The sequence below is a fragment of the Bos mutus genome, chromosome 5, assembly GCF_027580195.1.
Source record: "Bos mutus isolate GX-2022 chromosome 5, NWIPB_WYAK_1.1, whole genome shotgun sequence".
Taxonomy (NCBI): domain Eukaryota; kingdom Metazoa; phylum Chordata; class Mammalia; order Artiodactyla; family Bovidae; genus Bos; species Bos mutus.
This window is the reverse complement of record NC_091621.1, coordinates 48,382,394-48,402,487: the sequence shown is the minus strand read 5'-3', so window position 1 is coordinate 48,402,487 and position 20,094 is coordinate 48,382,394. Positions and strand designations below refer to the sequence as shown.

Genomic DNA, 20,094 nt, shown 5'->3' with positions numbered 1-20,094 from the left:
GCTTTGCCCCCCATGCCTCAGCTCCTTCTCTTCCGTTTAGTTTGTCCTTTCAGAAGATCCATTATCCCCATAATTAAACAACCCACTGTCCCGATTAAGTCATTCTCTGTTACTTCAATTACATCCCATTGTTCATTAAATCCTGATGTTTGCTCTTCAGCAATCTTGTTTTTCAATACGCCTAGCATTTGTGGCCAAACAGTAAAGTTAATTAACAGTTCTTAAGCTTTTTTCCCCCTTTTCTCTCTCCCATCGTGCAAATCATTTCCATTATGACTTGCAATAATACTGAAACCATTACTAACTCCATAGTTGCTGTTCTGAGCTTTCTGATCACAGAAGCAAAACCATTTTTTATAGTCATTTGAGGTTATGTCATCCTATTTGATGGCAGGCAGTGGAAAATGAAAAATTAACCTTAAATGAGTGCTTTAAATGACTTTCCTCTTCATACTCTTTGTTCTTACATCCATTGTCATGGGATTAGAAAATAATTTAGTTACCTAAATACAAAAGTACTTAATTTTCTTCTTTATGGCTCAAATGTGACTCTGTTACTTCATCATTAAGGATTCTTATTTATATTTGTACTCCTCAGAGGATGGTGACTTTTATAGGAAATCACAGTGGAGATAAAGACATTTTTTAGATTAGTCTTCTCTTGTATTGTTAAAGTCAACATTCTGTTTGATGTTATTGTTATCTAGAGCAGCAATCAGCAAACAAGAGCCTGTGAGCCAAATGTGGCCCTTCTGCTGATTGTTACAAATAAAGTTTTATTGGCACACAGCCATGCCCATTCAGTTACTTTGTCTGTGGTTGTTTTTTTCTGCTGCAATGGCAGAGTTGAGTAGTTACAGTTGAGAGGATACAGACCTCAAAGTCTTAAATGTTTACTGTCTGGCCTTTTACAGAAATGTTGCCAGCCTTTAATCTACAGCTTGACATAATAGAGGAAAAGAACTAAAATCCATCCTTCTCCCAAAAACCTTGGCCTGTTTCCTCTCCTTAGAGGGACACAGCAGTGGAAATGTTTCATCACTATCCACAAAGCTGTAATTTATGGGCGTTTTGCCAGAAAGACCAAAAACCTGTGAAACACATTAAACCTAAAATACTGGAATCAATCATTCTGGGCTAAATCAGACAGATTCTCACTTGATATTTGCATGAACAAGTGTTAGTAAATGCTAGCAAGTGTAGAAAAACTTGTGAGAGAAACTTAAATTTGAGGAAATTCTCTCCATTAATTTGTTTTTTTTTCCTTCAAAATGGAAAAGACCTTTCCTCCTCATTATTCTGTCAGGGGTCAAATACCTTGACACAGGAAGCACTGGGCTCTCAGTCTTTGGTGGGGAAAGGAAAAGGAGGCTGGGGAGGGGACTTCGGGGTAAGCAAGAGCATCATTAGAGGGGGCAGCTGGTAGGATGTCCCCCGGCCAATGCCAGTTTGAGATAAACCTCAGATCAAAAACTTCTCTGAGACTTGCACGTCTAATTCTGCGCTCTCACTGCTCCTGCTGAACTTCTGGAAGTGGTTTTCTTCTAATTCAGTTTAGTATAAAAACCAGATTTTCTCTTGACCTTCATTTGGTTCTGCAGTGAAATTAGAAATGTATCTTATAGGTTTTATTTAATGAAAGCAATTATTGGCCTAAGACCTTTTACAGTAAAGTTGCTGGTTTGTAATAAATTCTTTTGAAATTGGTTTCTAAGTATAAGAAGGTATTCCAGAAAGGATGCAGCAACGTCCCTGCCATCATTAGCCAAGAATATGGCTGGTGAGGTCAAGAGGTAGATGGATCATTCTTTTCCCACCAAACTGTGGGGAAAGTGGGGGACAATGCCTCTCCCCGTGCTTGAATCCTCTCAGCCCTCTGCAGCCTTATTTTTTCTACCTCCCCAATACCTGAAACCACGAAGTTGGTTAAGGGCTGATGGGTAAAGCTGCTAACAAAGCAGCAGTATTATGTGTCTAGGTGCCATGATGCTCAGCTCAGAAGAGGTGGGGTTTGGAGTCTGACAGTCCTGGGTGTGACTCTGAGCTCAGCCACTTTACAAACTAGCTGTGTGACCTTGGGCAAGTCACCCAACCTCTCTAAACCTGTTTCCTCCTCTTTAAACAGGTAGATTATAAACCCTAGCCTTGTACATTTGTTAACGAGGTCAGGAAATAATATCTGTAAGATGTCTAGCCATCATGCCACAGAGCGTGTGCTTGTTGTTTATTTATTTTTATGTATTTATGGCTGTGCTGGGTCTTTGTTGCTGCACACAGCCTTTCTCTAGCTGCAGCAAGTGGGGGCTACTCTCTAAGCGGTGTGCCAGCTTCTCGTTGCAGTGGCTTCTCTTGTTGCGGAGCATGGGCTCCAGAGTGTGGGCTCAGGATCTGTGGCGCGCGGGCCACACGGCATGTGGGATCTTCTCGGACCAGGGATCGAACCTGTGTCCCATGCATTGGCAGGCAGATTCTTAACCACTGGACCACCAGGGAAGTCCTCATTATGTGTTGAAACACAAACTGCCCCCTCGCTATTCTTTCTGGTCGGTCATTTATTGATGATGGGTGATACAGGGAAGTTGATTAGCTGCATCCATTGTCATTAAACGTTTATGTTACTATTGAAAATGTTACCCATAACCCTATATGTGGACTTTTACAACCTGTAGCATGCAATATCTCACTGGACAGATGTGAACAGGAGACCACAGTGACATTCCTGCATAGCTAACTGGGGGTGCAGTCCTGCACACCCCAAGGGGCTGGACTGTGACCTGCAGTGAAGGACGGGATCCTTCCAGTCTGGTCCTTTCTCTGGGTTTGGTACCTGTGCCTTCCAAATCCCCTTGCTCTTCTGAGACCCCTTCTTGATAATAGCTAAGGCTTTGTTCCTGAATCCATGGTTCCTTGAGACCCAAGACACCTGTGGTTTAAGCCACAGGGGAATTTCTCTCTCACCCATGTGAAGTTCTGGGATGGGCAGGCCAGCTTTGGTGGGTGCCTCTGCTGGGACATCCTCGCAGACCCCAGCTCCTCTCTTGTTATCCTGAGGTCACCTCAGGACCTAAGGTGTTTGCTCCCCGCCAGCCTCCTTCCACAGTCCAACCAGCAGGACATGTGCTGAGCCACAGAAAAGTTGACAGATGGTCACCAGCTGTCTTTTGAGGAAGTTTCCCAGGGGCTGCCACATAACACATCTGCTGAATCTCACTGACCTGAACTGAATCACATGGCCATACCCAGCTGCAACAGGGGCTGGGAAAGGTCATCTTTATTCTGGGTGAACACGGGGCTCCTAAAAGTGCTTGCCAGCGGGGCCCGAGCCACAGGCTGCTCCAGATTGAGTGGGTTCCCCGGGGTCCCATGCCAGGAGATCGAGTCTCCTCTTCTGTGTCCAACCTGTCTGCTCAGACAGCGTTTACTAAGAACCCCAGGCAGGTGGGGCCTTCCCTTCAGAGGTTTATCACCTTGCTGGCCGTTTGGCTCTGCAGTTAAGAGTGTGAATATGGCCTAGTTATGACCCTCAACAGCTCTGCGATCTTGGACACGTTTCTGACCCTCTCTGTCTCAGTTTCTTCATCCATTAAACAATGCTAATAATAGTGCCCATGATAGACAGCAGTTGTAAGGATTAAATGAGTTAGCAAAGCATACCTGACACGTGGTGAGTGTTCAGTCTGTGCTGGCTATTATTATTAGAAACCTAAACCGGTATTCTCGTCTTCAGACTTTGTTTCTATAAATAGTACAAGGCTTCTCCCTCACGTGGCAGATGGTAGTTTTGGAAAGGCAAGCATGGTTCTTCAAGCCTCTACCCGCCATTCTTCCCCCAGAGGAAGTGAGATTCTTTACCTAGACTTCTTGACCTACTAGCATGAGCAAAAGATTGAAGCTTGCTGCACATCAGTCTGATTAGAGTTGAAGCCAAGAGTCTCCATAGTCTAGAGGCCTCCTTCTCTGCCATTGCACATGCAGTGCCTTTCCAGACCCAATTCAAATGCCCCTTCCTCCATGCAGCCTTCCTTGATTTCTCCCCCTTTGAAAACCCTCCTCCAAGGTAGAGATAATATCTCTCTAAACCTCTAAAGCACCCCACTGATGACTACTGTTTTCTATTGGCATTAGAATTCGTGTGTATATCCCACAGCTGTATCAGTCTTCAAGTACTTCCCAGGCAGGATCAGTGCTAGCTTCCATTTGTGATCATTTGCAATGCCCTGCACACAGTATGTGTCAAGTAGATGGGTGTCAATGAATGACTTTATAACCTCAGCATCAACAAAGTACGCTCTGTCAGGTTGGGTGCAGACAGATGTAAGTAAGAGAAAATATGACTAATAGTGTGTGAAATCCTAAAAGCATGGAGTTGCGTCTCAGAGCCGGAAATCTGGAGGTAAGCAGCCACAAGGCAGGTCCATGTACTCAGCAGTGTCAGGGCTCTGGGTCACTATCTCCATTGCTCTCTTGGCCCTTCCTCTTAGTGACTAAATAGCTGCCACAGCTCTAAGCACTGCTCTTCCCTTTTGCAGAAACCTTTTCCCTTAATGTCTCATTGGTCACAGCTGGGTTACATGACCAGTCCCTGGTGAATGAGGAGAAGAGTCACCATCAATTGTGTTTCTTAGCCTAGACTGGACCCACTGCGGTTGATACCTGGCTTTTGTCTGGCAAAGAAGGAAGAAAACGGCTGCGGACTGAATAGCCAACCATATCTATCGCCCCAGCTTTGTTGACACTTTCATAGCTAGAGTAATTCCTCTCAACAGAGGGACAGATTTCTGGAGAAGAGACCAGGTGCATTTTAGAGCACTTTAGCCTTTTGTACATCTTGAAAAATTAATTGCCACCCCATAGATTTGAACTGTGCTTGTTTTTCAAAACATTTTCATATTTTGAAAGGCAGGCTCAGCAAATGTTTAAGAACACGGAGCTCGAGTGCCTGCTTCTGCCTTATCCTCGCCAGGGGATCTTTTACAACGTACTTAACCTCTCTGTACCTCAGTTTCTCATCTGTAAAATGGGATAATAATAGAATCTATGTCATAGGGTTGTTTCTGAGATGAGTTTATATATACTAATACACATCATTTACCATGGTGCTTGGCACACAGGAAGTACTCCTGAATTTTCTATTATTGCATGTCTTGATTTAGTGATCCTGTCACTTCTTGGAGATAGGGGCAATGAGAATTTTGAGACTCAGGAAATCTGGAGGACTTGCCCACGCTCCCACAGCTAGGGAGCAGGAGAAGGGGATGATCCAGGTGGCCCGGCGCCAGTGCCATGGGCTCTCAGCCCTCCTGTCCTCTCTGCTTGGGTTCTCTGAACGCGTACTGAGAGTGGAAGAGTCATATCTGGTGGCTGAATATTGTTTCAAAAGTGTGGCTTTGGTTCTCAAGTATATTGTGGCTCATCTGAGAATGAGGACTGTGTCTTCAGGCGGCTGTCCCATCCTTTTTGGCAGCCCGGACCTGTTTCATGGAAGGCTGTTTTTCCACTGATCAGGAGCAGGGTGGGGCAGAGGGTGATTTGGGGATGGTTCAGGCACATCACATATATTGTGCACTTTACTGCTAGAATCTAATGCGGCCACTGATCTGACAGGAGGCGGAGCTCAGGCAGTAATGTGAGCGGCAGGGAGTGGCTGTAACTGCAGATGAAGCTTCACTAGCTCGCCCTCGGCTCACCTCCTGCCGTTCAGCCCGGTTCCTAACAGGCCACAACCAGTACTGGTCTGTTACCCTGGGGTTGGGAACCCTGTGCTAAGATCTCTCCTAGCCCTGGCCCCTAATACTGTGCCTCTACGAAGGACTCTGGTATAGTGGGTTTTGAAAGGGAGATTCCATGGGGAGCCTTTTGTGATGAGAAGCAGAGGCCCAGCATGAGCTTTCTAAGCCGGGGGATCGGATTATGAGGAAGGGCCTGCTCTGAGGTCCCCCGGCTACACTTGCACATTCAGAAACTGCTGTTGGAGCACTAAGCGTTAGCAGCATAAAAAATGAACACAAATCAATTTGTCTCTGAATTTACTCTCTGAATTCCCCATGGACTCTATAAAATGCCATTTTACCTTTTTCCACCCATCTGACTGTGGAAGCAGTGGTGGATTTACATGATTTTACATCCAGTTAAGGGTTTTTTTTTTCCCCTTTTGGTTATGTTTTTAAGAAGAATGTTTATTGTCTATAAAGAGGTGTTTTTGTTGAAGACAATAGTGCCCTTTAGGTAGTCATAGGATGTTATTTCACAAATACTTATGAAACTGTTAAACAAGCTGGGATGGCTGGAGCTCTGATTAAAATAGGCTTTTCATTCGTCTTACCTTTGGAAGCTCCATGACATGGGTTTCACAACCACTGCTGCTCCTGGGGAGGAGACCAGCTGGAGAAACACAGGGAGACGTGGGCAATGCCACTCTGACAGGCTATACAGGGCAAGGCTGCCGTCTGCCCCTCCAGCCCCTCCAGGAACGCTGTGTGTGCGGGAAACGCAGCTTAGGTCTTTGGTCGTGGCCCAACTTAAGACAGATTCCTGGTGGTTCAGAGGACTCCTGGGCTGTAGGTGGGATGGGGAGGAGGAGGAGGAAGGGTCCCTGGGTGCAAGGGACTGAAGCTGAGGGGTTCGAGGTGCCACCTCAGACTCACTGTCTCCCTAGAGGCCGAGGCCTCTGTTTCCTCACTCAGAAAGTGGGGATAATAATAATGATAATACAGCACCCTTCTGCCCCAGGATACTGGGAAGATTAGAAGAAGCAGGTCTTGGAAGTGCGTTTGGCAGGGTGCCAGTGTGAAAGTGTTAGTCACTCAGTTGTGTCCGACTCTTTGTGACCCCATGGACTGTAACCCACCAGGCTCCTCTGTCCATGGGATTCTCCAGGCAAGAATGCTGAGGTGGGTTGTCATTCCCTTCTCCAGGGGATCTTCCCCACCCAGTGATTGAACCTGGCTCTCCTGCACTGCAGGCATTTTCTTTAGCATCTGAGCCACCAGGGAAGCCCAGTAAATGTCACTAAAAAGGGAGGTGAGAAAAGGACTCTGGGCTTCCTTCTCGCCCTTTCTGCTGCTTCTCACCCGCCCAGCGGGTCGGAGGTCAGGGTCCTGCATCCCTGCCTGGTGAGCGGCTGACCCAGAACAGGAATACGCCCTGAGAACAGTCAAGGGGGCCACTCTCTGTCTCAGGAAAGGGAAGCTCTCACAGGCCAGACCGAGACCACCGCCTCACCTCAGTCTCCAGACAGCGTGTACTCAAGAGTTTCAGTCTCTCGGTGAGGACCTGACCAAGATTTACTCTTGCACAACTGTGAGCAGGGTTGTAGGGGGAGGATGTAAAGGCAGGAAACGTGCCTCTGAGCAACGCCCCACCCCCACCGGAGCTTTGGAAGTCCCCCCACCTCCCTTCATCCGGGGTCTTTAAGTCCTACCTCCCAAGTCAGACACCATTCAAAGTGTGAGGTGATTAATTCAGTTCATCTTGGGAGCCCTGGGAGGAACTTATTGTTGTTGTTCCCACTTCGCAGGTGAGAAATCTGAGGTGCAGAGAGGTTACCCAGCTAGTTAGAGGTGAACTGGGCTTGAACCAGGAGTCTGACCCCGAGCGGATGTTCTGCCCCTTTCTCCTTCCAGGCAGCTTGCTCTTGACTCTGGTAGAGACCCTGACGGTGGAGTCAGGGTCCCAGCTGCTCAAGGCTGGCTGAGTCTCTGTTTCCATGTGAAGGCATACTGATACTAACAATAATCATAGTGATGACTTACATGAAATAATAATCTGCCTGTTACTTTTACTATTATCATCATCATTGAGCCTTTCCCAGCAGCCCAGCTAATGCCAAGCATTTGACTTGTATTATCTTTTTTTAAAAAAAAAATTTATTTGGTGACACTGGGTGTTAGTTGAGGCATGTGGGATCTAGTTCCCTGACCAGGGATTGAACCCTGGCCCCCTGCATTGGGAGTGTGGAGTTTTAGGCAATGAACCACCAGGGACGTCCTGAGTTACTTTATTTAATCCGATAACAACGCTAGGGGGTGAGTGCTATGCTTGTATAGTGTTCTTCCCTGGTAGCTCAGATGGTAAAGAATCCACCTACAATACAGGAGACTCCAGTTCGATCCCTGGGTTGGGAGGATCCCCTGGAGAAGGGAATGGAAACCCACTCCGGTATTCTTGCCTGGAGAATTCCATGGACAGAGGAGCCTGGTGGACTGTAGTCCATGGGGTCACAAAGACTTTCACTTCACTTCACTATTCTTACACCCATTTTAAAGTTGAATTAACCCTAAGGCTCCCCATTTGCCACATTAATTGTGTTTTCATTTTGTAAACATTTCCAGCAGCTAATCATTTTACATGCCCTCACTGTATCCAGGCTCAAAAACTAGAAGTAACTGCACATTGGCCACCACACCCAGGTCGTCTGGCTCCACGATTACCAGGGTGCCTTAGAATCTGAACTGTATGTTGTGCTGATTACAAAACACTCAGCACTTGCCTGAATCAGCTCCACTGAGAATCCCGAGTATGTAACTTTGTTGTTTTAGATCGGTTTATTCTTAGGCAAAGTAAACTTGAAATTGCTTTTAAGTTCCTTTTGAAATACTCCCTAGTTCTAAGTTTTCACACATTCACCAAGGCCTTACTTCTCCCATTAGGCTGATTCTGAGGTTTTGCTGCACGGGGAGAATGTTAACTGACAAAAACCATAAGTAATGGCGCTGAACTGTAAAGTAATTAATGCAGGAATAATAGCACAGAGTGGGGATCTCGGTGTGTTAATGAGAGCTCGAAACTGCCTGGCTGAAGCTGGTTGAAAGTGGAGGGGGAGAGGAACATAATCATAATCACTGCTGCGTATTAAAAAGTGACCTCTGGCGTGATCAATACAGAGACCTCATAACCTTTCCTGTCACCTGGAACTTTGCTTCTAAGATCTGTGGTCCTTTTAATAAAAAAGATAGTCCCCAGTCTACCCTCATCTACTGTGAAACTTTTCCAATATTTTTTTTTCTTTTTTGAAGATGAAATCACTATTTTTAGAATATTTATGTGTGTGTGTGTGTGTGTGTATTTTACCCTCAAATATATTTATTCAATGCTTGCTCTATGATGAGAGTTTTAACTTTCTGTTTTCCTTTCCATTATCCCTGAAAAGAATGGATTATGGAAAAAAGATTAAAGTGGGTATAATGTGATACGGTATTTGCTAATGTGCTATCAGAAGTATTAGTAGGACTTGCCAAGGTTTGTGTCTTTTATGAATGCCTTTCAGATTGCAATTATCTAATAGACTTGGAAACCTGTTTGTGTTCTTGCAGGCATTAACTGTCACCTTTGAAAAAATCCCAGAAAATGAGAGTGCAGATGTCTGTCGGAACATATCAGTCAATGTTCTTGATTGCGATACCATAGGTCAAGCCAAAGAAAAGATTTTCCAAGCATTCCTAAGCAAAAATGGCTCTCCTTATGGACTTCAGCTGAATGAAATAGGACTTGGTAAGGCAATACTATTTTGTCCCAATTCCCTGATAAGCATCCCTCCCACCTACCCTCCCTCCCACCGGGCCCCCAGCATGTAGCTGTGGCTCTGTTTGCTGAAGCTTACTAGCCTGGAATGTTCCCAGAGGGCATGTCTAGGGACCCAGAGATTGCATTGTTCTCTCACAAGTATCATCCTACAAAACCAGGATCCTTCAAAGAAGCTTTCTTTTTAAAAAAAAATTATGTTTGTAAATCAGATTCATGAGATTGCTAACCCTGAGACCCAGTGAATTCACCTTGCATCAAGAAGTACAAAAGGTGTCAACCTCAGGCCTTCTGTATGTGTTGGGTTTCACGTTGGCATTTGATTTGTTTGTTGTGATCCCGAGTGTGTCATTAGTGGGTGGCTCAGACTCGGGGTGTGAACCCCAGCAGGCTAGAAAGGTCATCTTCCTCTCTGCTAATCGCATCCTGCATTACGCGTAGTGTCCGTCCTCCCCCACCACGAAGCAGCATCTGCTCTGAATTCATTTTCGGGCTCTATTGGTATACTGCAAAGGCGAGCATATGCGTGAGCGAGCTAACAGGGCTCCACTTCACTCAAATGTTCATCAACATTTTAAAGTTGAGCTCCACGCAGCCCTCCCAGGAGACTGTCGTGGGATTTTACAGCAGATAATGGGATAGGGAAAAAAGAGTCAAATCGCAGCGGTGACAGACGGCGTAACAAGGTTCATCTCTCCTGCACGTGCAGGTGTAGCCTCGACTAAGCAGGCAATTAAATTCATCCCATCCGGCCCTCCAAGGCAGACCCCCTGCGAAAGGGCCATTGAGAGAAACCTGGGGGCGGGGTCTGGCCCCATGAGTGAAACCACACAAATGTATAGCAGTTCCAAAGCCTGGCTTCAAGGGAAGCGAGGCCACTAAAGCACTCTCATCCACCTGTCTTCTGCTTCCTTCTGTTGGCTGGACTGGGGGCCCTTCAAGACCATGTGAGCTCATTTGGTTGGAGGCGGGGTCAAAGGGCAGCTCCAGTCAGGCAACCATGACATAACCCAGGACCATCAGCTTCCTGGACCTGCGCCTGCATCTTTGAGTGTCACTCTGACTACAAAGGCCCTTGGAGCCAAGGCCCATGGGGAAATGGCCCTGTGGCCTCAGTCCTGGCGCTGTCAGGTCCATAGGACCATCCTCACACCATTTAGGGTTTCTGCCCATCGGGTGTTCCTGGCCTCTGATGTGGGGGGTGGGACAGGGAGCAGGACAAGCCCCCTAGGAGCTTCCTGTTATAGTCCGATGGCAAATGGCTTCTGCGTGTCTCATCATTTTCCAAACTAGCTCCTTGGCTAGCCTCAGAAAACTAAGGCATAGCCTTAGGTACCTGCCATAAATTGTATTAAAATCTGATACCAGAAGCAGCTGTGTGGAGACCTCTCAGAGCAGAGACTCACACAGGCAGATGCCCAGAGGGGCAGGAGGCATCATAAGTAAGGGGTGTCGGCCTACCAGGGATAATGGGAACTGGTGGGACCCAACTTAATTGGTGAAAGCCACCAGCCAGGTAGGGGGGCAGTGTGATCAGTGTTACCATATGATCCAGTTTTATTCAAAAGAGAAATCACAAGTCCTAATTTTCATGTGCAATTTTCCAATCTTTAAATGTTGGTTCTGAATTGACATTAGAGTATAATAAAGCATGGTGCAGGTTCACAAAACGAAAAAAACCACATCCACGGGCCACACTCTAACCCTCGGGCACAAGTTGGTGACCTCTTAAAGGAGCTGAAGCCCTGATGCCGGGGTGCCAGCCGACCAGCGCACCCCGCACGGGGACAGACAGATCGTTCCCAGAGCACCTGCTTGTGAACACACAGGTGGTGGGCATGCAGATGTGCTTTTGGAATTTTCTGAAGAGTTCAATCTCTCTGAGGATGCATTATTTTGTCTTCCTTTGGCTTTATTTCCAGGCTTAGCCTCAGAGTAAAAGCTTCAGGAAAAAGTGATCTTACATATCAGAGCTCTAAACATAAAACAGAAGAGAACGCAAGCTACTGGCCTGGCTGATAACATCTCCAAACCTTCAAAACCACTTTATTTTAGCTTTATTGTTTAGCCACTAAGTCGTGTCTGATTCTTTGCCATCTCATGGACTGTAGCCTGCCAGGCTCCTCTGTCCATGGGATTCTCCAGGTAACAATATTGGAGTGGGTTGCCATTTCCTTCTCCAGGGGATCTTCCCAAAACCTGTCTTACTTACAGCAGACAGGGATCAAACCTGTGTCTCCTGTAAGTAGTCATTGCAAAAGTGACAGGGTAGTATGCTACATTTCTCAGCGTCATTTTAAAAGAAAACTAAATGCTCTTTTTAAAACATTTTTTTCCAGAGCTTCAAGTGGGCACACGACACAAAGAACTTCTGGATATTGACAGCTCCTCTGTGATTCTTGAAGACGGAATCACCAAGCTCAATACCATTGGCCACTACGAGGTAAGAACAAGGGCATCCCCAGCCCAAACTGGACTAGATCCTGTCCAGGACCATGCAAATTCTTTGAAAATTACAAGATTCCCACCGGTTTCCTGGAATCATTTGAAGATTGCTTGTTTCAGGGGCAGGAGTTTTCCTTACTTGCTCGTGGTCTGGGATCTCCTTTCCCAGAGCTGTGATTTTCATGGGTCCAGTCACTCTCTATCCTGTGGTTTAGGTCAGCAACTTCACCTTTACCAGATCCTCCGGCCTGTTCAGTGGAAGAGGCGTTGTCGAGCTTGACACTGAACAAAGTTCAGTTCTAAGATGCACCGCTGTTCATTACTGACCTGGTGACCTCTGTGTAGGGTCCTTTGTTTCTGAAGAAGTTTTACATTTCCTGTTTGTTTGAATATTCAGAGATACCTCTGTGGCCTCTGACCCACTTACTGGGTGAGTGTTGAGGTGGGTGACGGGGACATGTGACCCAGCAGAGAGCTGAGTGCCAGAGAAGCGTGCTCAGAACCAAAGAGGGGAGGCAGGGGAGGTTCCTGAACACCACGGGATCCTGGGAGTCATTCAGTAAATTACCCGAATCTTTGTTGAATATCCACTCTGTGCTAAGAGCTGGGAAGGCATGCAAGTGGAACAAAGACTAGGTCCCTGACCTCAGAGAGCCTACAGCCCTGGGACCAGTGTGGGGATGGAAAGGAAAGAGGAGCCAAGTCGTGAGGCAACATCTTGCAGTTTAATAGTGCTATGACTCAGAGCATCCAGGAAGGCTTCCTGGAGGAAGCAGTGACTCATCTGAGACCTGAAGAGTGAGAACTTCAACCAGGCCAACATTCCCAACACGGAAGGGGTGCATGCTTGCTCTTCTGCAGAAAGACTTTTAGATTAGCTGGAACTGGAGAGGGGCACAGGTGGCAGTGAGAGCCAGTAACAGCCAATGTGTATGTGCCAGTTGCTGGTCTCAGCCTTTCCCTTTATTTCTGCAAATTCTATCTATAGCAGTCCTATGAGGTAGGGACTATTATTAGCCCACTTTATAGATGAGTACACTGAGGCTCAGGGAAGTGTGAGCTAGTCGGTAGCTAGTCAGTGGCAGAGAGAAGTTGGGACCCAAATCGTTGGGCTCTAGGGCCCATGGCTTGACCAGTACAGGATGGCTTCTCACAGTAGAAAGCCGGAGAAGTGGGAGGGAGGGGAGCGGGGAAGCGCAGACCGTGCAGGCCCCGAGGCTTCGTCCAGAGTCTGGCTGTTATGCCCAGGACAGCGGGACACCATTGGAGGATCTTAAGCAGGAGAAATTTGTGTCTTAGAAAATGACTGTGGCTGTGTGTGGAGCATGGATATAGGAGGTGCCAACAGGGAAACAGGGAGGCTCTTCAAAGGATTTCAGGTAAGGAATGATGTTGACGAGGAATGACACTGTGGCTCTAGAAAATGAGGCAAGCAGATGAATTCAGAGATTGGCTGTGCAGCTGTATTCTGAGATGGGCTGAAGGTGCATACCGTGAGCTGTGTGGGTGGGAGAGATACTTGGGGGAGGGGAGGGGTCAGGAAGGCATGGGGATGGCTGGGTAGATGCACAGATGCCTTTGCGGAGCTAGAGAAGCAGGGGAGCAGCTTCCCAGGCCTGTGGAGGGAGCAGCTTCCCAGGCCCTTGGAGAGTAGCGCCCCGTCTTTCAGGGCTGAAATCCCATGGAGACGTGCCTGCACCCAGAAGGCCTTTGGGACGGGCACTCCCCTCAACCAGACAGAATCTGAGACCAGCCCTTGCCAGGGTTTCCTGGACAACCACCGGGAGCAGAGGACCCCCTGAGCCTTGGGCTCTTTGGCTGAGTGGGTCTCAGAGCCGGGTGAGAAATTGTTGCTCTGGGTAATCCCTGGGTCGGTGTTGCCCCTGCAGCCTTTGCTGGAGGGCGCCCCGCAGAGAATGTGCCAGGTTAACAGTCTGTCCCTGTCCTCGCTCTTCTGCATCTTAGACTTTCCAACCTTGGTATCATCTTGCCAAAAGCTGCAGCGCCTTTTGAGTTTTTAAAAAGCTCAAGAAACTTTCTGAAAGTACCTATTCCTGTCGGTGGGCCACATTTGGAGAAGCGCTGCTCCAGAGGAAATCTAAGGGCTGGGAAAATTAGAATCAGGCTTACTCCGCCTTCAATCTGCGTTTGAGAGCCGCACCCAGCCGCTGTCTCCTCCTGTTTCTGGGTGGTGGGCTTGTCTGGGCAAGTTTGGCAGAAACTCAGCCACAAATGCCCTCCTTTGGTGTCTTGACCCACATGCTGGCCTTGCTCAGCTGTGGAGGGAGGGCTGGCCCACCCTGGTCAGGCTTCTCGGCATCCCCTGGCCACCGTGTGGCATGGAGTGGGCCCCAAAGGAAGAGGGTGTGGCCACTCACCGGCATTAATACGGAAAGGCAGGACAAGACACTCCAGCAGCGAGAGGGGAGATCCACGACCGCTGTCTGCAAGGCAAGGGGAGGACTGTCAGGAGAGAGGGGACATCAGTCTTCACTGCAGACACCGGCCGTGCTAGACACCGATCTGCTTAAGGATGATAATGAAATTAATCTGGCCTGTAGTCACTTCCCGTCCCAATGATTTATTGGCCTCATACCCTGGCGTTGCCACATGGTGGTAATAAATGACAAGACTAGGATACAAGGGCTTAAAGGATTCTCCTTGTGTTCAAAGAGCTAAGCCGTAAGGCAAATAAACGCAGAGAGCTTGAAGGAAACTGGGGAGGTCAACGGCCCCATGCCCTCTGTACCTGGACCATCGCACATGCCCTGGCTTTCAGAGACTATCATATATCCAGCCTCCTAAGTCTGCACCTGCTTTACGGAACAGTCAAAATTTGGAGTCATTTGACAGGGCTGAGCTGAAGCTTCCTTTTGCCCTTTCATTAAAGAAAAATTTTCTCCTAGAACACTTACATTTCCCTCCAAAGAGACAGGGCGCTAATTATCACTCTTATTCATTTACTAAAGCGCTCTCATTTGAGTCACTGTAAGTGCTTGAAAGCGAAAAACTATATTTCATTTAAAAATAGGATCTCACTCGGAGTCTTAAGTGATTCAGACTCACCTCCCTCCAATTACCCCAAATTAGTGAGGTTTTCAAGTTAATCTTTAGCGAAGGCCAGTTCCTCCTCTTACCTAAACAAAGTCCCTGCTGCTGGAGTGTGAGCCCGTTTCTTCTCTCGCCTTGTTCTGTCCTCAGGGCGAATAGAGTGTAGCTGGTCTCCTCTGAATGATTTACTGTCCGTGTACTTGAAGAACCAGTTTCTCGAAGGGACATGAAGGGGCAGCGAGAACATAGCATCTCATGGGGCCGATGCAGCCTCCGGAGCCCCAGATTACCAGCACTGCCCTATCATCAGCAGGATGGCATCCTGGCCCACCCTGGGGATCGGCACAGTTGCTTTGCACAACTGTGGCAGCCACCGACGACAGTGGCAGCCGGTGCCCAGCACTGCTGGAGGGCATAGACATGATTGATGCTCACACACCCTGTGACGAAGGTGCTTTTATTACCCTCGCTCTCTATCAGAAAGAGGAGGAATTTCTGCTCCAGTCTCATTCAGCCCTGTGCAGACAAGGGGCAGAGTGACGCCTTTACAAACCTATGAAGCCAGAGGCATCTTCTCGCCTATAATTAAACCCTCCTGAATGCCTCCTTCACTATTGCCCACTGTGTGTGTTTACTACGAAGGGGGCTGTGCTGTGCTCTGGAGCCAGAGCGTGTGTCTGTGTGAGTCTATAGAGGGTGTGGGCGGCTGGTCCCATGTGACTGTGGCAGGATGGCCTCGCCGGTCCAGGCTTTGTGCAGCTGCCCCCGCCCCTGCCGTGTGACCTCACTGCACCCACATCCAGCCATTGGGCGGCATCAAGTTTGCAGGACAGGTGTGTCCAGCAGGAAATGTGCTCTACAGATCACACCTCTCGTTCTGAGCTGTGAGGTTTTGAGGGCAGAAGAGATGTTTAACCAACGTGTTGCTGAAGAACGTTCCTCCTAACGGGAGCGTGCCAGTGCTCAAGTGGTCAATGCTAACACCAGAGTTGTCACTCACGTGACATTTAAAGTTCAGAGGAACGTCCCCAAGGTCAGTGGTCTTTCCGGTCAGGTGCGTCATCTGTGACACAGGCCGTGGACTGCTTCTTTGGACTGTCTCTAAGGGTCTCTTACAGCACGGATGACTTTAGATTCTTATTTACCAGAAAAACAGAGAGCTTTTAGTGTGCTGGGTGCTGTCCTAGGAGCTTTCACGAACAGGGACTGCTTCGTGCTCTTTGTAGCCCGGTGAGGTAGACGCTGCCATTATTCTCATCCCGAGGCCCAGGGAGGCTAAGGAACTTGGCCACACTCCCATAGCTCTCCTCACTGATGCCCCAAGGCTGGAAGCAGATGAAAAAGGGATTGCACAGAGGCTGTGCCTCTGCTCAGCGCCAGAGGGGTCACCTTGCTCAGAGCCGGGCTTGCAGCCCACGCTCCTAGCCTCTGAAGCAGCCTGGCTGGAGAGCTTAGGAGAAATTCTGGTAGTCATCTTCTCTGATGTCAAATTCAAAAGGGCGACTTCTCTTCAGATCTTACGTTGAATCTCACGTCTGTGAGTTTATCAGAATGCTTCCTTACGTCTGATCCTTCTTTGACATCCTTTAAGGCCAATACTCCTTGAAGGCGACAGAAGTTTACCTTCATGAGAGGGAAGCCTCTTTCAGGTATCCAAGGGCTGACAACTCCAGCGCAACAAAAGCCTGGGGAGCTTAGGTTCCTCATCGCATGCTCACTGGTGGAGCCTAGGCTCCCTCCTCGAGGACTAGCTCGGGGTTCCAGCCGTCCTCAAAGCGACTTTGTGTCTGGCCCAGGGCTGATTCCAAGCATACCAGAAAGAAGCCGGAGCTGTGTTGTTCATTGTCACTAGTTTCAGGAACCCTCCAGAGCTCTGTCCTGGGCAGCAGGAGCATCTTGGGTGATTTGAGGTGTCTATTGAGAATGTTCTAATGTCCCCTCCCAGATGCTCTGCTGAGCCCTGAGCCTCCTCTCCTGAAGGACTGAGCAAGGTTATCACTTGGGCTCTGAGAAAGAAAATAGATTCCTTTTTCGTCTGCCTCCAGTCTTTGGGTGTCAGTGAGAAGAGCTGAGGGGAAGGCGGGGAGAGTGGTATTGATGAGTGGTTGCTGGGACAACGTTAGTTGAACAGGATTCTGTTTTCACAAAATACCATTTTAGGAATGAGAGATGCCAGTAAGGGTTTCCACATGGAGCTGTGTAGTGACTATTGTGTTTTCAGACTTAAGGAGAAAATGTAATGGTGGTTCAGACCCTACTCATAATTTTCCATAAAATTCTTAGGCTAAAGTTCCAGCTTTCCTCTTGGGCCAGCCATTTGAAATTGACACCACCTCGGCCTTCCCTGGAGGCCTGGTGGTTAAGGCAAAAGGAGAAGGGGGCAACAGAGGATGAGATGGTTAGATAGCATCAGCAGCTCAACAGACATGAATTTGAGCAAACTCCAGGAGATAGTGAAGGACAGGGAAGCCTGACATGCTGCAGTCCATGGGGTCGCAGAGAGTCAGACACGACTAAGCGGCTGAACAGCAACAACCAGTGGTTAAGACATCATGCCTCCACTGTAGGGAACGCAAGTTTGATCCCTGGTCAGGGAACTAAGATCCCACATGCCTTGCAGTGAGGCCAAAAAAAAAAAAAGACATTAAAAAAAAAAAAGAAATTGCCAACATCTGACCATTTTTTATTTACAAAATGGCAGTTTCATCAGGTTAAGTATAAGTTCAATCTTATATTTCTAGAAAATCTGTTTTTATGGTATAATCATCAACTTGTGGCGTTAAGACAGTATGTCACCACAAAGAAAACTCACCTTCACTTAGAATTTGAGGGTGTGTTGCTTTTGTTTATTTCAGAAGCAACCTCATTTTATTTTTTAAAAGGTGTTCTTTAGTGACTCAGTCCAGTTCAGTCGCTCAGTCGTGTCTGACTCTGTGACCCCATGGACTGCAGCACACCAGGCCTCCCTGTCTATCACCAACTCCCAAAGCTTGCTCAAACTCATGTGCATCAAGTCGGTAATACCATCCAACTATCTCATCCTCTGTCGTCCCCTTCTCCTCCTGCCTTCAATCTTTCCCAGCATCAGGGTCTTTTCCCTGAGTCAGTTCTTTGCATGAGGTGGCCAAAGGATTGGAGTTTCAGCTTCAACATCAGTCCTTCCAATGAACACCCAGGACTGATCTCCTTCAGAGTGGACTGGTTGGATCTCCTTGCAGTCCAAGGGACTCTCAAGAGTCTTCTCCAACACCACAGTTCAAAAGCATCAATTCTGTGGCGTTCAGCTTTCTTTATGGTCCAACTCTCACATCCTACATAACCACTGGAAAAACCATAGCTTTGACTAGACGGACTAGCCCCCATTTAGTGACTAGTCCCCACTTGATGAGCTTTACTTCAATGTACCTTAGATTAGTTATTTATTTCTGTGTTTTTGGCTGAGCTGGATCTTCGTTCCTACGTGCAGACTTTCTCTAGGTGCAGCGAGCAGGACTGCTCGTCGTCGTGGTGCGTGGGCTTCTTGCTGCAGTGGCTTCTGTTGCAGAGCACAGGCTCTAGTGCACGGGCTTCAGTAGTTGCCCCACACAGGCTCAGTAGTTATGACTTGTGGGGTTTAGTATATAGTTCACTTATGGACTCAGTATTTGTGGCCCTTGGGCTTAGCTGCCCCCCAGCATGTGGGATCTGCCCAGACTAGGGGTCAAACCCGTGTCCCCTGCACTGGCTGGTGGATTTGTCACAATGGACCTCCAGGGAAGTCCTGAAGCAACTTTAAATTGATGACATGGGTCCATCTCTCCCTGTATGGTCTCAGCTCCTAATTCCAATGGTAGAAAAGTCTGCAGTCATCTTTGCCTCATTCCAGTGAGGGTCAGCTACCTTCATTGGAGGGGTATGTCTTTGATGTCATTTTGTCTTGGAGCACCATGACACTGGAAGGAATTTAATGTGAAATTGCTGTGTGTACCAACTCTGCTCTGGGCCGGAGAAACATTCCTGCCACAGATCCATCTAGTGACATTAATCTTTCTTTGATTTAATTTGGTTTTCATTCCTAAAGTAGGGGCCCACAGGATGCTCCCGGCCTCACAGGAGTATGGGAGGATTAACGAGCCACTCTTAGGAAAGCTTTTGGAGCTCCTCGGATGGAACAAACAGCATCATATATTTAACACCTTGGATTCTGTGGCACTTTTCAAAATGGCATTTCTGTCCTTCACTCGGCAGCAGCTGACTTTTCTGCAAAACAGAAAATGGAACCCTTTACCACCACCACCACTCCCCCCCACCCCGCCCCAACAAACATCTGTAACTAAACTAGTTTTTTGTCTTTATAACAGTGTTAACGTGTCACGTGGAGGGGAAAACGTGCCAGCCCTAGAGCAGCTGTGAAAGTTAGACATACCCTCACACACATACATGCTCACACACACACACAACTCATCTGCTAATAAAATGCTTTTACACTTGCTCTCAGGAGATAATTTCAGAGTAAAATTTCCCCGGTACAAGCTGCGTCTGCGCTGTCTTAATGCTTGAGCACCGTGCCAGCAGCAATTCATTGCCAGCTCTCGAAAAGACATTTGAACTTTTGGCTGTGCTCCTTATCGGAAAGCCCATCCGTGGTGTTTGTGATTATAGAGTAAGGGTGCTCGCTTTTGGCAAAACAAAGCATCTGACAGTAGTAGAGTATTGGCTCAACACACAACGGGATCCATTTGGGATTCATTCTTTGACAATTACCCAGAATGAATCACCAGCTTCCTTTTATAACGAAGGTGTTTATTGGCTTAGAAGCAGAGCATATCCAGCTCTTCATGGGGAGGGATTTTGTAATGATGTTCAGACATTCTCATAAACTCGGTGTCTGAGTATTGCTAAGGGGGTGCCTGCACAGAGCGTTGACTTTAATTGCATCAAAAATGGAGGAGAATTGAAAAATCAGCCAGAAAACAATGAATGGCTCAAGGGGAAAGGAGAGGATGTCTAGTAATAGCGGCAGAGTCCTGGAGCTCAGTACGAGTTTAGAATCCACGCACAAGACACTTTGCAGAGGCCAGAAGGCCCCCACCAGCCCTG

General features: G+C 47.7%; 1 protein-coding gene across 3 annotated transcripts in view; it reads left to right on the top strand.

The window, feature by feature from the left end:
• The window catches only part of PLXNC1 (plexin C1), a 156,128-nt gene that overhangs the window by 117,676 nt on the left and 18,358 nt on the right, over positions 1 to 20,094 (top strand). For all 3 annotated transcript variants that reach the window (XM_070370909.1, XM_070370912.1, XM_070370910.1), the window contains exons 22-23: positions 9,312 to 9,489; positions 11,859 to 11,962. In XM_070370909.1, coding sequence (XP_070227010.1) covers positions 9,312 to 9,489; positions 11,859 to 11,962 — 282 coding nt within the window. The remainder of the gene's footprint in view (positions 1 to 9,311; positions 9,490 to 11,858; positions 11,963 to 20,094) is intronic.